This window comes from Anas platyrhynchos, chromosome 8 (assembly GCF_047663525.1).
Source record: "Anas platyrhynchos isolate ZD024472 breed Pekin duck chromosome 8, IASCAAS_PekinDuck_T2T, whole genome shotgun sequence".
NCBI classification, from domain to species: domain Eukaryota; kingdom Metazoa; phylum Chordata; class Aves; order Anseriformes; family Anatidae; genus Anas; species Anas platyrhynchos.
The window spans coordinates 27,862,692-27,878,032 of NC_092594.1; the positions used below are offsets into that span (position 1 = coordinate 27,862,692).

Consider the following 15,341-nt stretch of genomic DNA (forward strand, 5'->3'; position numbering starts at 1 on the left):
AATCCTCTTCATAAATTTAAGCTAAGACAATATTGAAGTTATTAAACAGCAGAGGCATCCACAGTGAAATCTAAACATCTAGTATCTATAGCACAACACTGTGGCTCCTTATTACCAGTTTTATACCTTGTTAGGGCTAAAATATTAGGTTTAATCCCTCACAATGAATTTAACTTTGCCTCTGAGCTTCACTGCTCTTTTCATACAGTTTTGTTTCAAGTCTTGCCTTCTCTAGATATGCTGCAACTACAGCACATTTCCTCTTTTGTGACTTAATGCTGTAATTTGAAAGGAAAGTGTAAGAGTAATTACTGATGTAATAAAACATGAACATAACGTAGACAACTCTATAGAATTTTAATTAGAAAAAGTAGGCTCACACAATTTCCCCTGTCCTCCTTTCAATGGGCTGTCACCCATTGCACGTCTTACTTTCATAAATTTAGTATTTTGAACACCTTCTGTCAACTTTGTCTTCGTATTTCACAAGCATAAACATAAAGCAAATTATGATGCTGCTAAATAAGGGCCCTGAAATGCAATCTTCTTATAGGAGTATCTATGTCTAGCGCTGCTTCTCTTTTTATTGATTGCTCTGTGCAAAAATATGAAGGCGTAAATACTAGGAGACTTGATTCTTTTTAATTTTTTTGCACTTAGACATGGCCTCAGTCTAAAGAAGGATCTCACCAGAGTCTGACAGTTAAAGATTAACAGTCCTGCCATACCAACAGGCTTGACAAAGGAGCTTAACTTAATCCTTAAGGCAGTATAAGATGTCTTATGTGTATTACTGGGTAGGAGCACAGCTTTAATAAACACAGTGTAATGTAATTTTCAGTACTTTTACTGATGTAAAATATGGGATACGAAACAAAAAAAATTGACACATCTATTTGTTTTCAAAGGGAAACAAAAAGGATTTCGATTTTTTTTTTTAAGATTACTTTTATTTTGAATTTCAAAGTCTCAGTGCTTTGCACAGACTGGTACGCAAAAAGCAATTCCAATAAAAAAAGAGTAGATGCAACCTCATCATCCACACTCAAGAGGGAATGGGACAGCAATTTTAGCTAAACTGGCTTACACTCTGCTGTCCTTATAACTGTCCTTAGTTTTTACTTCTGATCTCAGTCACAAGGTTTTCATGCACTTTCTCTGAGCATGCACTCAAATTCACAAAGCCTTGAAGATTTGAATAACCACTGGTCCTTGGACATAGCAGGACACAGCCGAGATCACCTTTTGCACTTTCAAGTGGAATTAATCTTCTTTTGTAATTTGCTATTGACTGTGAAAATTAACCATCATACCTGAAAGTTCAAATGTTAGGACACTAATCATCATGTTAAAACAATTTTTTTCACATTATGCACTACAAATAGAAGATGTCATATTCATAACATACTGAAAAATATCCCTAGGAAGCAGCACAGTTATAAAAAATCAGTTCTGAGAAACTTTAATAAAGCTGGTGCACGATATCATCAATCAATTTATTCTAGATATGTCTGAGAGCACTGATATAAGCATTACGGCTTTGTCAGTGTTTTTAGCATAAGCTCCATTTCTAAGGTGCTCCTAACACAGCAGTTTCACTGTATACCATAGTAATATGAAAGACAGTTTTTCAGGTCCCGTGAATCGTCTCCAACCTCGATTTGATCTGAAGATACGTGTCATAGGTAATATGCATATGTATGTATATGATATGTTGTTGTTGCTTCTTGAGAGCTCTGACAGAAAGGCTGAGCCAGCTGCACCTTCCACTGAAGCCCAAGGTGCTGTACATTCATTGTCTTTCATGAGAGCAGAAACATGATCCTTATACTTACAGCTGGGTAACAAGCTGTGCAAAGTTTCAAATCAGCACAGCTGGGAGTGAAAGGTGATTCTAAAGTCTCATTCCACTTTTCCAGGCCAAAATGTCGACAGGCATAATTAAAGATACCCAGAAAGCTGCTCTGTATTGCACAAATTGCTGCAGATCAAAAGGGATCACTGTGCTGGCAGAAATCAGACACATTAATACCAGAGATACCCTCCTGGCCCTGCTATCCCTCCTGTACATCTACCAGCTGCACAAAGTACCTCATTTATGCCCTTAAACCATCAGGGATACACCAACACTGCTACTGAGAACGAATATTCAGCATATCTGTAACTAGCTTCAGTGCTTCTTTGTGCTGCTACCGAGACACAACGCAGATAGAAGGAAAAGGAAGACTTTAGCTCTAGTTTTTATTCTACTTTTTTAAAAACATAGCTTTTGGCAATTCATAAAAATTAAAAGAGAAGTCTAAATTAAATCTATGAATATGAGAATTAGCCACGGGAAGAGTACCATTAAGGCTCAGTCTTATGTTAGATAGTGAAGATATTGCTAAATATCCTATCATCTTCAAAAATTCTTCACTGACTGAAATTAAGGTGCAGTTGTCAATATTTGCAATGAAATGTACATGGTAAGAACCCAAGAAAACATATTACATATGAAATAACCTGTAGGTGTATAGAAACAGCTATATAAGAAGCAAACAAAAACCCTTAGCCTGATTTTCAAACATGACTTTCTAAACCAACACAATTAAAATCCTTTCTTTGATAAGTATGTGCCCAGTGAAATCAGCAGAATTTGTCCTAAATTAGATGATTAAGTTGTGCTCTGTGAACTTAGCTTAGGGTTTCATTTCCAAAAACTGAAAATATTAGTCTGTTGCACAAAAGAGAAATGCTGAAAAGCAATCTTTTTATGTATGTATCTTTGGCAGTCTGTTCCAGGGACCACAGTTAAAGTAACAAGTACTGTGAGGTACATCACACTTCTGACTGAACACTGAGCAGTGTGCAGTTTCCTGTGCTCTTCGACGAGGATGAGGAAACCACCAGGATGTGGAGTACAGGTTTTGGCAGGGAGGTGCAAGCAAACGCTGCCCATGCTCCATACAACCATGAGCAAGCTCTGCCTGTGAGTCAAGGCCGTAGGACACACAGAAGCTCTATGGTACGAGCCACAGAACCACGTTAAATATCCTGCTGAGCACAAGATAATAAACCCTGCCTCCCCATCAAGCTTATTAGTTCTGGCTTAGCTACATGCTCACTGCAGCTCCTCAGCTGCCAGAGCAGAGCTGATGCATCTCCAAGCAGCTCAAAGGGAGGGCAGAGCACGCGCCCGTCTGCTGGCAGACTCCCACCCCGCCATATGCTGTGACACCGCGTCAGCTGGCACCCTGCACGAGGGGAAGCCCTCGCTCAAGTGCTGCTTCTTCCACATGGACCCGTTCGTGTCCGAGTGGTTCTGGTGGACAATGTGAGTAATGTTATAACCATCTGATCCGGCCCTCCTAAGACTCACAAATTAGTATTAAAAACAGAAAGAAAGCCAGAGTGGTATTACAAAGAGAATACACGAGTAGCTGAACGCGTGGCAACGGCAGTGACTTTGCCGCAGGTTTTTAATCTGTAAAATGTATTTTGGATAGTCATCAATGATAATGGTAGTTTCTTTCTTAACATATATTCTTTAAAATAATCTAAATAAAATGTAAAGGGCTTTGTTTTGCTTTGTTTTAGAAAAAATGAGTTTACCTACAAATACCCAGGCACAGGATAATTTGCTGAGAAGGACAGGCAGCATTAATTCTGCATTGCTCTGGCAGCTACAGTCAAACCACTGGCTGTATTTTGAGCTTTTATGTTCCTATTTTAGAGACAACCAATATGCTGAGATATGTATAACTAACCCTTTTACAGCAGCATTAGGAATAAAATGGACAGCAACAAAATTTAAGAGCACATTTGTCATTATTCTAATCTCCAGGGATGAAATTTAGCCAAGCACCTTGAGGATGGGCCCAAGGAAGGCATGTTGTAAGCTACAGCGGAGCAGGGAAGGGATGGCACAGGTTGTAAAACAGCACACACTGTCTGTGAGCCTCTGTGCTCTGCATAAAGGTTGGGAGGGCAGCGCTTCCATGTATATGGCCAAAAGATTTCTCATAAGGACTATGGACAGGCCTTGGAAATCATGTTTTCTAAGCAGATTTTTAGCCAAATGTTCAATCTCTGCAAAATACAAGGTGGTTACAGTTTAGAAGGCTAAAGCTAAAGAACTGCTAATATTGCAAATGTGGTTTCAGTCCTTGGCACCACACCTGAGAATTGTCCAGAAATGTTTTGGATGTACCAACACCACCATTCCCAAGACACTCCATGTAGCTGAGCCTATCCTGACCCTGAGCTCTGCATGGTGCAGAGCCCACGCAGCTCTGGAAGAAATACTGCTGCCAAAGGCCAGGATTTATTTGCTCAGGTTCAGTGTGATAATTCTGATTGCAAATTCAAGCTAACAAGCCTGTCTCAAAGTACACTGCATAGACTTAGTGACCAAGTCCCAATAGCTTTGGGATCTCTGCATCACACTTTATTACCCCACAATGATGTGCCACCTTCCTGTCAGTTGCCTCCATCATGTGCTCCTTCTGATGGTTATGATTTGTACAAGTGACACGGGTGAATTTTATTGACAGAAGAAAAACGTCTACTCAGAGAATGCAATGCAGGGAAGAAAGTTTAGAAGGAAATGAGTCTGGATGTAGTTCATGTCAATATCTGCAAAAATTGTCCTGGTATCTCAAACTGGAACAAAAGGTTTTAATCCCATGCAGGCAAACTGGTGAAGAGCATGCCCTGGTGATGAGCGCAGCCTCCAGAAGCATGTTTCTCAGTGAGCCATTTCTGAACCATAGCAGCTGCCTTTAACTTTCCTGTGCACAGAGCTTGATACAGATGTACATTTGCACAAACTTTCACTGTAGAGTCTTTCTTTTCCTTAGAGATATATCTTACACTGATGCTCTGCTGAGTGTTACTACATCTACTCTTATGACCTGCTATAGCTGAGGGCAAGACATACTCTAATTTAATGCCATCTGACAGTACAAACTACAGAATATTTTGCTTTTGCAATATTAACTTCACAACAGTATCTGCGGAGGCTAATAACACACTAAAATAAAAATATATTTGCTAAACAAAAATGCGTAATATAAATGCACTGCCTGTTTACTGAGAAACATACTTCTGCTCTTTTCCGGGTTATTTCTTACCAACTCACCCATTCTGTGATGGGAAATTTTCTACAAATGCAATGAAGTCTTAATGTGTTCTATTAGAGGACAAAGCACACATTTATATATTCTTGTTCTGTGTTACTTACAAGAGTCTAAATTATTAAATCCAAACTAAAAAACAAAACAAACAAACAAACAAAAAACCTATGCTGCCTGTATACCATGTAAGCCTACTGCTGTTCCCTTATCTTAGACAAAGAACATTTTGCACTGGCTCATCATCATTGTGAAAAAATACTCTAGTAATCTATTACTTCTACCAGTTTACACCCTCCATATATAAAATTAGCCTCATCTTTTTCCAAAGTTTTCTTACCATGATCCAGTCAGAATTCAGTATTACCACAGCTAATACACACATGTGGGAGCACATACCTCTCTGCATACAGTCCAGGCACTAACACTGTTACCAGATTTGCCTACCCTCAGTTCAAATGTTGTATATTTCCTACAGGAACGTGTCTGCATGTGTTTCTCAGGCCCCAGCTCTATCTTTTGTATACCATCAGGGGGCACCTCAGAGCTCCACTTCAACATCTGCATTTTGCAAACAGACTGTGAAGGCTGAAGGTTATAGCTTTCATCTGTCCCCTCCCATCCTATGAGACTCATTCTTAACCGTATTTGGATATTTTCAGAATGACAAAGGAGAACAATTAATAGCAGTGTCTGAACTGAAAATATTTGCTTTTCCAGCTGAGAGCAAACTTCAGTAATTAACCTGGTCTTAACACTTTTAGCTTTAACTGCTGGAGCAAAAGAGTGATGAGACTGCTTAAGGAGGAGGTGAAATGGGATGAGGTGAAACATCATGATGCTTCATCTCACCTTCAAAGTAGCTTTTGTGCTGTCACATCTGCTTATATCAGCACCAAATGACTGCTGATTTGATCATAATTGCCCTAATTAGAAGTTAAATTAATACACTGAGTTCCTCAGTATCAATGCCACCTCAGCATCAAGGATGTGCATACAGAGCATTACTGAGCAATACAGGTTAAACTAATAAAGAAGGTCACCGAGGAAAGGAAACTACCTGCAGTCTATTGTTCTGAAGATCACACAGTTAGGACGGCACTCAATATCCACTTACGCCCCAGGACAAGCAGAAAGGGAAAACTTAAGGAACTCTATTGAGAGATATCCATCAGTTGTGAACAAAAATTACATTTCCTGTCATTGAAAATCTCATTTAGTTCAGACTTGCTTCCACTAAGGATTAAAGCCCTTCAAAAGAGCACTTTGTCTTCACAGGAACGTGGAAATAGCCTAAAATGATCACAGTGAAAGACAGTGTGCAAAAAGTGTGTAACATGGTAAATTTAAATTGTTATGAAGTGTAATATACTTAGGCACGTACTGGAAATATAAATGTGGTCATTGAAACTAATGATGAAAACGAAAAGAAAAAAATTAACAGGTTTTGCATGAGAGACATGCAAATCTCCCTAGCAGACCAAGTGTCACTAATTCCCCATCTGGAAGTATTTTGCATATCCACCAAATGAGGAATTCTTCGCATTCTTAAAAGAAGACAAGGAATGAGATAAGGGAAAGAGGCCGTTCACACTTATTAAAATATGATGCAAAGGGCATCCATTAAACTGGAAAGAGCATATTTACTCATTCTTCACTTTCCATGAGTCAGAAGAAAGGCTGTAATCCAGAAACAATCAAAAACGAGAAACACAAAATAAATACAAACATCTTCATATTTCTGCAATTCTTCTTCTAGGAAGAAAAAAAGTAAGAACTTTCTCTGAGTCAGTTGTAAAAAGAAGGTAATTACTATAACCAATTTCATGGTGTCAGATATTGCTGTGAGATGTGACTCTTACAAAATGTAAGAAAATTAAAATACAATTCTGCATTAACTGTCTTGACCTGACCATCTACCTACTATTTATGCTTGTACTGAAATCAATCATCAAGAATTTGTGATACAGTCTCTGAAATAATCTTTTTGCTTCAGTTTATATGAAAGACTTAAGGTATACCACAATTTTAGATCATGTCACAAATTACATGGGGCAAGATCTTCATCTGGTATAAACTCCAGTGCTTTCTCTGTTTTCAGTACAATGACAATGATTTATTCTGCTTAATCTCCTCAACAACCAGGAAATGATCAGAACATGGCTAGTTTGTGGTTGGGTAGGATTTTATGTATCACATTACATGAATTAATGTAAAACCAGCAAATATTAGATGCATACCAAACATCTTTCAATTTCAGGGACATCTGAATGGTACCTGTACTCTTTTCAGACATTTCTTTCAACCAACAGGTCCTCATCTCAGCTTGGAGCCACTACTTCTGCTAGATTCCATCTTCAATGGCACTAATTTCAGAAAGAATTAGGCAATAGTTATAACTGTAAAATATTACTTGGCTTTATGACTTTGACAGCTAACAATCATATTCTCTCTCAAACAGACACTGGAGTAAGAATTCTAAAAATAAACACTGTCCAACTACAGAAAATGCCCCTTTCAAAAAGTTGAATAGAACAGATGCATAACCTGCACAGCTAACTCATGCCTCTATGTAACTAATATTTGAAAATATTTCAAGATCTTGTAAGTAGGAACAGTGCCAAGCTAGGACTGCTGGTTCTTCACAGAGGTGCCAAGCAACTTGGAAAACAGAAAAATGTACCATCATTTGCCAGCATTGTTGTGTGCTCCATAATGCACACTAGGTACACACGGAAGCTGCTAAAAATTTTAGACAAGGATCAGAATAACGATTTGTTAGGCTGAAAAAGCAGGCTACTGCAGTAGCTCAAAAGCAAGAAAATGTAAAAGCACAAGATAGTTGTTACTCAGACATTGTGTAAATCTGGTAAAATATAATTGTCTCAGACTGTATGTCCGTATATTCAGTTACATTCTCCTATTGTCATAGTTTGTTTTGTTTACTCTGTCAGTAATGAACTTACAGCTTATCAGAAGAAAAGGTAACTACAATACACACACACAAATATATATATATATATATACATATATATATATATATATATATCCAAGAAAACAACAAAACACTGACCAAGGAGCTTTTTGGACTCTCACCTCACTTAGATTTTTGACAGGTGTGAGTGTCCCCCAAGAACGTTATTCCAGAATAAAGTCTCCCCCTTGTGGATCTCTCTTACAATAAAAACTCCATCAAATATTTAATTGCATAGTAAAGTCTGTGCTCCTTCCCTTACAGGTAAGAATTTCTAAAGCAAAAAAGAACATTTAATGGAATAATGGAATATGGCTTAGTTTAACTCAGTGCATTTGATCCCACCTCAGGCAAGACAAGCTATTTTGTCCCAAGATACCTACAATTTTGTGAGAAATTAATTTTAAAGAAACTATAACCCTCGTTCCTTCCCATCTCCACATAGGTTAGTTGTGAAGGTTGGTTTAATGCCCCCCTAAATATTCAGCCCCAAAATATCAATGCTTTAATTACTTAGGTAAAATTCAAATTCCAAACTGTGTCTCTCTAATACTCCTTAAAAAGGACATAAAACATGGTGAGATTGCACCCCCCCACCACCACCTCTAAATGAAAAAAAGTTTAGTAAGCTAGGAAAAAACAGCTTAATCTGAGAACAAGTTAGTGTGTCTCAGATATTATGGAGCTATGGCACTATTTGCAGAATGACTCTTCCTCAAACACTTCATTAACTACACCACTCTCTGATCTGCATTAATTTACAAGGATCACAAAGATTTCTTTGCATATGATGATTTACATTATCATAAATTAAGAAAACATTGTGATCTCTTATATTATCATGTTGGTCTCCATGCTCTCTTAAGGTATTTCACCAGAGTTCTAAAAACTCATACATTTTGGCTGCAAGACTGATTTTGATTTTTTGCATTATTTTCTAAGAAACAAAATGGCTTGAAATATTATTCAATTACACATGTGACAAACTCATATTTTATTCGTAGTACCAACTGTTGAGTCAATACTGGGTAAAAAGCTTTTTAACTATCCAGAGACATGTTCTCACATTCATTTCAGAACAGTAATATAATGGTTAAATATTTATTTCTTGCAAGTTTTGCAATAGTGCTAGGTTTCCTACTTTCATTAACAGTCTCTTATTTGTATGCAGTAATTGCTTTAAAAATATTAGCATTGTAATTTCTTGCCAGCACTGTGATAAATCAGCAGAAAGTCTTATCCTCATGCCTCCCTACGGAAGAGCATAATTCTGCTTCCCTCGACACCAATGACAAAACCTCTTTAATTTCAGGATTACACTCAAAGAATTCATGAAAGATGTTAGTCTGACAGTCTGGGACTCTCGTCCTTCCTAATTGCAGATGCAAAAGCTAAGCAGTGCTCCTCTGCCAATGTGCCTCTGCAGACAGTAACAGCTCCTCGAAGTAGGGCAGTTGCTACCTCTCTGCTGTGCTTCAGTCCTTGACCCCCCAACAGCAGCCATCAGCAAACCATGTTTTCTGTTCCGAATGTGAGAGTTTTTAGGATATAAACATCTGACTATTAGGAACAAAAAGGGTATTAATTCATTTCAAACATCCATCAACAGTGACTGTCAACTGCTGTTGGTCCGGGACATGCTGAGGTGAAATGCCAAGAACCCACCTCTGAATCTGTTACCATTCTACATTTCTTAAGAGCTCAGTTCAACAAAAATGAAGTTTGCAGTGCTAAACTACAAAAGGCTGCTAAAGCTAAGAAAATAAATTCTGATCTCTGCTTCTCCATTTGGGGAAAAAGGCTTGCAAAAAGCATAAAGACAAAACACTAAGAACAAAACATCACAAATCTGACCAAGTGACAAGAGACTCCTGCAAAAAGACTCTCCAACCCAGGAAAAAGACAATTATGTATTTTAGCTGTATTCTCAGAGACTACTTGCTTATCTTGACAGGATGGATGAGGAACTACGGTTCTTACTGAATGTAAAATAAAAGGAAGCAAATAATTGGTAATTACAGAATTGCAAGCTATATTTTAAAATCATTGGTACTTTACTAAGTACCTTGATTTTCTGGGAAACTGTCTCCATACATAATCACCCAGCACTACCAAACGAGCTGTACTGCTAGAAATGATAGGCATTTGTAATATGTGATATATCATAAGGTGGACAATTATTAAATTTACTCCTGAAGAGAAATGTCCTTACAACCATATAGTACAGCTTCTGTATGTGACAATATCCATGTTGCAATTTTGGATTAATAATTTTATCACTTATCAGCTTCTACACATACGTGCATACTTACTCTCACTGAAGGGATCAGAAGGGGTACAACACCATAAACATGAAATCGGTTTTCCGATTAAAGCAAACCATGGGCTCCAGAAGACAAACAAACAAAAAAGTCTTTCTAAATGTATCAATGTGTTTTAGCTCCTAGACCTGAGTTCAACGTTTAGTCTACTCCTGTCAGCAGTGCATGAACTGTATGCAAAGGATGAATTTTGTAAAATTCTGTAAAATGGTCATTCAGCTACTTGACAGATAATGTACAGATTCTATGTGGGAAGTTAAGGCAGCTATTTTATGAAAAATCCATCCATTGTCATTTCAGTCATCTCAGTGCCATCAAAATAAAACATACCACTGCTGAAGTCATTCTCATCCCTTTACCTTTCCAAGCCTGTTGTCCTCATACAGCAAGTATTTTTATCACCTTCCAGACCTGTCTCTTGAAATACCATGTCCTCCTCACAGCTACAGAAGTTTATCTTGCTCTCTTCTTGCAGTTCTCCTAACATTCCTTAAATCTCCCTGATTCCTTTATTTTCTTTCACTTTGGGCTGGACTTTTACGCTTATTGCTATTCAAACTGTCACCTCTGCAGTCTTCACTGTCCACTGAAGAACCACGTTCCCTGAAAATTTGTCACCCTTTTTCAGTTCTTGCAAACTCTCTCCTTCCCCTTCTCTCATCATCACTAATCCTGCACCCTTCTTTTTCCAAGCCATTAGTGCCTGTGATTTTCAAGTTCGCCATTTTTTATTCAGCCAGAAACCTATGTATTCTGGGATTGAAAATCCATGTTAAATATCTGGGTTTCTTAAATTACTAAAACAAATGCACTATTAAGAGCCAAATCTGAGCCCTTCTTTCCGCCATCATCTCCCAGTCCTCACGGCTCTGTGTACCACGGTGGCACAGCTCTCTGCAGGATCTCGTGAGTTAAAATAACACAAAGCAAGCTGGGATCACAGCAGGGACTGTGCTATCTTCTTTTTGACCCACAGAAGTTATGTGGAAAAGTTATTAAAGCTTCAGCAGATTACTACTGCAAGGCACGAGCTGTGTGAAATAAAATTCAGAAATGGAGTGTCTGTGGGTTTGGGGGCATACTACAATATATTAAAAAGCTAGAGCAGCAGCTTTTTCAAAAACACAGGGAAATGTTAAAATTACCTTGGAAAATAATAAACACAGAATAATGATTCTACATATATTCTAATAATATTTTGTGGTCAGGAGAAACTGTCATAAGAGGTTACCAGTGTCTGATGGCTATGCACATATATGGCCTAAAAAACCCCACAGATGCCTTTTCAGTGATTACAGCTTACAAAAATCATGCGCATGTATATCTACACCTCATCACTACAGCCATGTCCAGGAAGGACAAAAGAAATACAAACGAACACACAGTAGGTGTACACACATTAGGAAGCCCCAGGGCCAAGCTTGCTTCTTCTGTAGCCATTAGACACCACGTCTGAGAATTTCCAAGGAACCATGTAAGAAAGCAAATAAAGCCTACAAGGGAACATCACGAGCTATTTTTCTGTGTTAAGAGCACTACAGATAACTCTTGCATAGAAAGCGAAGCCAGAAGGAACAATAAAAATCCCTGTATATCAAAGTCACTCGTCTTCACACAGTACCTCTAAACTGAGCCCAGTAACTTGTTTGACAACACATCTTTCAGAAAGATGTCAGTCTGAATGTGAAAACATGAGAAAGTTGAGAATCCTCACTTCCCTGGCTTGTTTTTTTCATTCTTGCTGTAAAGTACGCGTACTAAACATTAGCTGGGGGGTTGGCAGAGGGGGGTCCTTGGAGCCTCCACATAAATGCAACAAACTGAACACTGCCTAAGCAGCAGAGGAATCTGCCTTCTGAGAAAATTATTGAATCTCAAGTACCTCTTCAGCATGGATGTGCCACCTTGTTCACTTTATTTCATTACATCTGTCCTGTGAGATATCAAAGCTCAGTCTGCCTATCTCTCATACACGGGCACTACAGCCTGATGATTCCTGTGTCAAGGGGAGGGACATCATTCTGATCACCATTAAAGAGGTGCCCTCGATTTCTGGAATGGAAACTATGGTTGACAACTTCTGCTTCCCAGGAGGAGGATGAAAAGGTCATTTGTGCAGGAGCTACAGTTCCCTTCAGTTTCCCAAGACTAAATGAGCTAAGAATAAACACCTGCCTATTGACTTTCCCTTCCAGTAACTAAACTTACTTCCTTAACCCTTTCTTGGCGCTAGAGGTAGCGTACCTCCAGCATTCAGCACTGGACCATGAACACTTCACCCCGCATCTTCTGCTGGGCAAGAGAGGAGAAAAAAACAGCACCATGAAGGCTCGCCTGCCAGCTGGCCACCATCTCCTGACCCCGCTAACCCACACACCCAGGGCCAGGCGCATCAGCACCCGAAAGCTGCTGGAGCCAGAGCCAGCAGCAAGGCCGGGGGTGCATCCTGAGCCCCCCACCACCTCCCGGTGGGCAGCAAGGTGAGCTCAGCTGTCCTCTCAGAGGACGGGGCAGCGCAGGACCCCTGGGTGCCCGGTGAGAGGGCTCACCTTGTGCTCCAGGACGCTGATGTAGCCCTCCAGGAGCCCGGCTCCGACGGGGAGTGCCGGGCGCTGCTGGCCGCGTCCCGGCGGGCGGCTGGGCACCGCCGCCACCTGCTGCTGCTGCTGCTGCTGCTGCTGCCGCGGCTCCGGGTGGCCCCCGCCGCCGATGCCGCCGTACATGAGCAACAAGCTGGTGCACATGGTGGTGAGCGCCAAGCAGACGGCCAGCCCGTGGCGCTGCGGGGGGCAGAGAGAGGCGGCTGAGCGCCGCGGGGCCGGCCGGCAGCCCCGCTCCGTGCCCCGCTCCCCCCCCGCAAGTTTCACGCTGCGAGAGCCCCGGCAAAGTGTGCCCGGGGATCGGGACCCCCCCCCCAGGTGCCGACCCGCTCCTCTGCCCCGCTGGCAGCCCCCGGCTCTGCCTCTTGCCTCCTGCCCGGCTCCCCCGCGCCTCTCCTCGCCATGCACCGTCCCCCTCCGGGCATCTCATGCGTGCGTTTGAGCGAGTGCTGGGGACTGTCGCACCCCCCCCGCTCCCTCCGGCCACCTCCAGCCTCGTCCTTTAAGCAGCTCGGCTTTCCACACGCTCCTTCAAACGCACACACACACACGCACAGCCGGATCCCCCGAACGGCGAGCAACACGAATAAAAGAAAGCAGGCGGAAAGTTCTTCGCCGCCGCCGCCTGGGTTTCGCTCGGCTCCCAGCGAGCCCGGGGAGCCGCGGGGTGCGCGGGGAGGGATGCGGGGGACCCGGGGCAGCCCCGCTCCCCTACGCCGGGGCCGGGCTGAGCGGCGGCGGCAAGGCACTCACCAGCAGGCTCTTCATTTTGGCCGCCTCCCGGCCGCCGGGCCTCCCGCTGCCCGCTAGGCTCGGCATGGCGGGGATGCCGCGGCCATGGCTCGGCCGGGGAAGCGGCGCCGTGGCGGGGATGCGGGGGGAGCCGCGGCCGGCCGGACCCCCGGGGCTGCCAGAGCCGGGTCCTCGGCTGCCCCGCCTGCCTCCGCCTCCGCCTCCGCCTCCTCCCGCCGGCGCAGCGGCGGCTGCAGGGCAGGTGGAAGTTAACTTCTGCCTCCCCCCGGCCAAGGGGCTCCGCCGGAGGGCAGCGACTCCGGTTCCGTCCCCGTCCCCGTCCCCGTCCCCGTCCCCGTCCCGCGCAGCCGCCCCCGCTGGCTCCCCGGCAGCGGGCGGGCAGCACTTGGAAGCCGCGCTCCCGAGCCGCACGGACGCCCCCAACTCCTGGTGCGGCGCTGCCACCGCCCTCCCCCTTGCAAGCTTTCCCCGAGCCGATTCCAAAGCCTTTCGATCGCAGCTTCCCTCGGTATTTTTCCCGCAGAACTCCAGTTTCTGCCAGGCTTGCTCTCCGTGCCGTCTCTTCGGTTGCTGAAGATGGGCATCTCCCCCCCTTTCCTTTACAAGCAGCCTTCTGAAGTTTTTTATTGTTCCCTTCTTTGTGCTAATGGTGTGCGGTTCAGTTGTAAAAACTTTAGTCAGGGACCTGGACTTACACAGGCTTCTTGCTCTGGGAATTCCCGCACAGAAATGTGCCCCTTCACAACAAGCCGCTGCAAGGCTGGTTTCTTCCGAAGTTATTAAAATGACAGCATTGCATTAAAAAAAAAAAAATAAAAAAAAATCTTATCTCCTAATCATGAAGATATTCCTCTCGAAATTACTCATGGAAATAATAGTTCTAATATATGGCTCCACATCTAACCTATAGCTATATCACATTAAGGATCACATTAAGGGGAAAACGATCAGCAGGCTAACTCAACCATGGTCACAATAGCAGCTTTCTCAAGGCTGGAGTCAGTGCAATCCATTTTTTATCTTTACTAATTCATTGGAGGACTAACAGTGAAACAAATGCCATCTCTAGCACTGGCACAGCCCGCAGCATTTGCTGCCTCTCAAGAAAGGAAAAAGAACCAAAAATGTAGGGTTCATCAGCGGACAGCTCAGCAAACCTCTTTTCCCACTTCAGAGAATGGCCACGCTGCACGCACACTTGCTATTCATTCAGTTTGCGGGTTGAGTTTCAACAGCACCGGTTGTTAACACAAACGAAGCAATATAAGAAGAAACTTATCAGGTCTTGGTAATTCTTTATGATGTGGTTGCACTTGACACTCAAATTAGTGAAACAAAGGGCCAACTTGATGAATCATTGAAAGCAAATTATCTGTGGCTCTCCAAGGCTTCCCGCAATAGACTACAAAAGGCAGCTCATGCATTTTACAGTGCTGATTCTCAACTATCAGCTAGCAGGTTGCTGGTGACTGACCTTTCCAAGCCTTCCAAATATATTTTGCCATGCCGAACTGGAGCCTCACTTTTATGATTTCGGCTCACAGCCCTATGTTAGACATCTGTTACCCAGTATGTCTGACCA

At 42.3% G+C, this 15,341-nt stretch overlaps 1 protein-coding gene across 2 annotated transcripts in view; it reads right to left on the reverse strand.

Moving 5' to 3' along the window:
- The window catches only part of ST6GALNAC5 (ST6 N-acetylgalactosaminide alpha-2,6-sialyltransferase 5), a 74,168-nt gene extending 59,727 nt beyond the window's left edge, over window positions 1–14,441 (reverse strand). Inside the window, exons 1-2 of one of the 2 annotated variants that reach the window (XM_072041709.1) lie at window positions 13,760–14,441; window positions 12,956–13,186 (exon numbers count right to left, since the gene is read on the reverse strand). In XM_072041709.1, coding sequence (XP_071897810.1) covers window positions 12,956–13,186; window positions 13,760–13,825 — 297 coding nt within the window. In that variant the 5' untranslated portion in view covers window positions 13,826–14,441. The remainder of the gene's footprint in view (window positions 1–12,955; window positions 13,187–13,759) is intronic. The other variant, XM_027463077.3, reaches the window with a different exon arrangement.
- Between the last annotated feature and the right edge of the window lie 900 nt (window positions 14,442–15,341).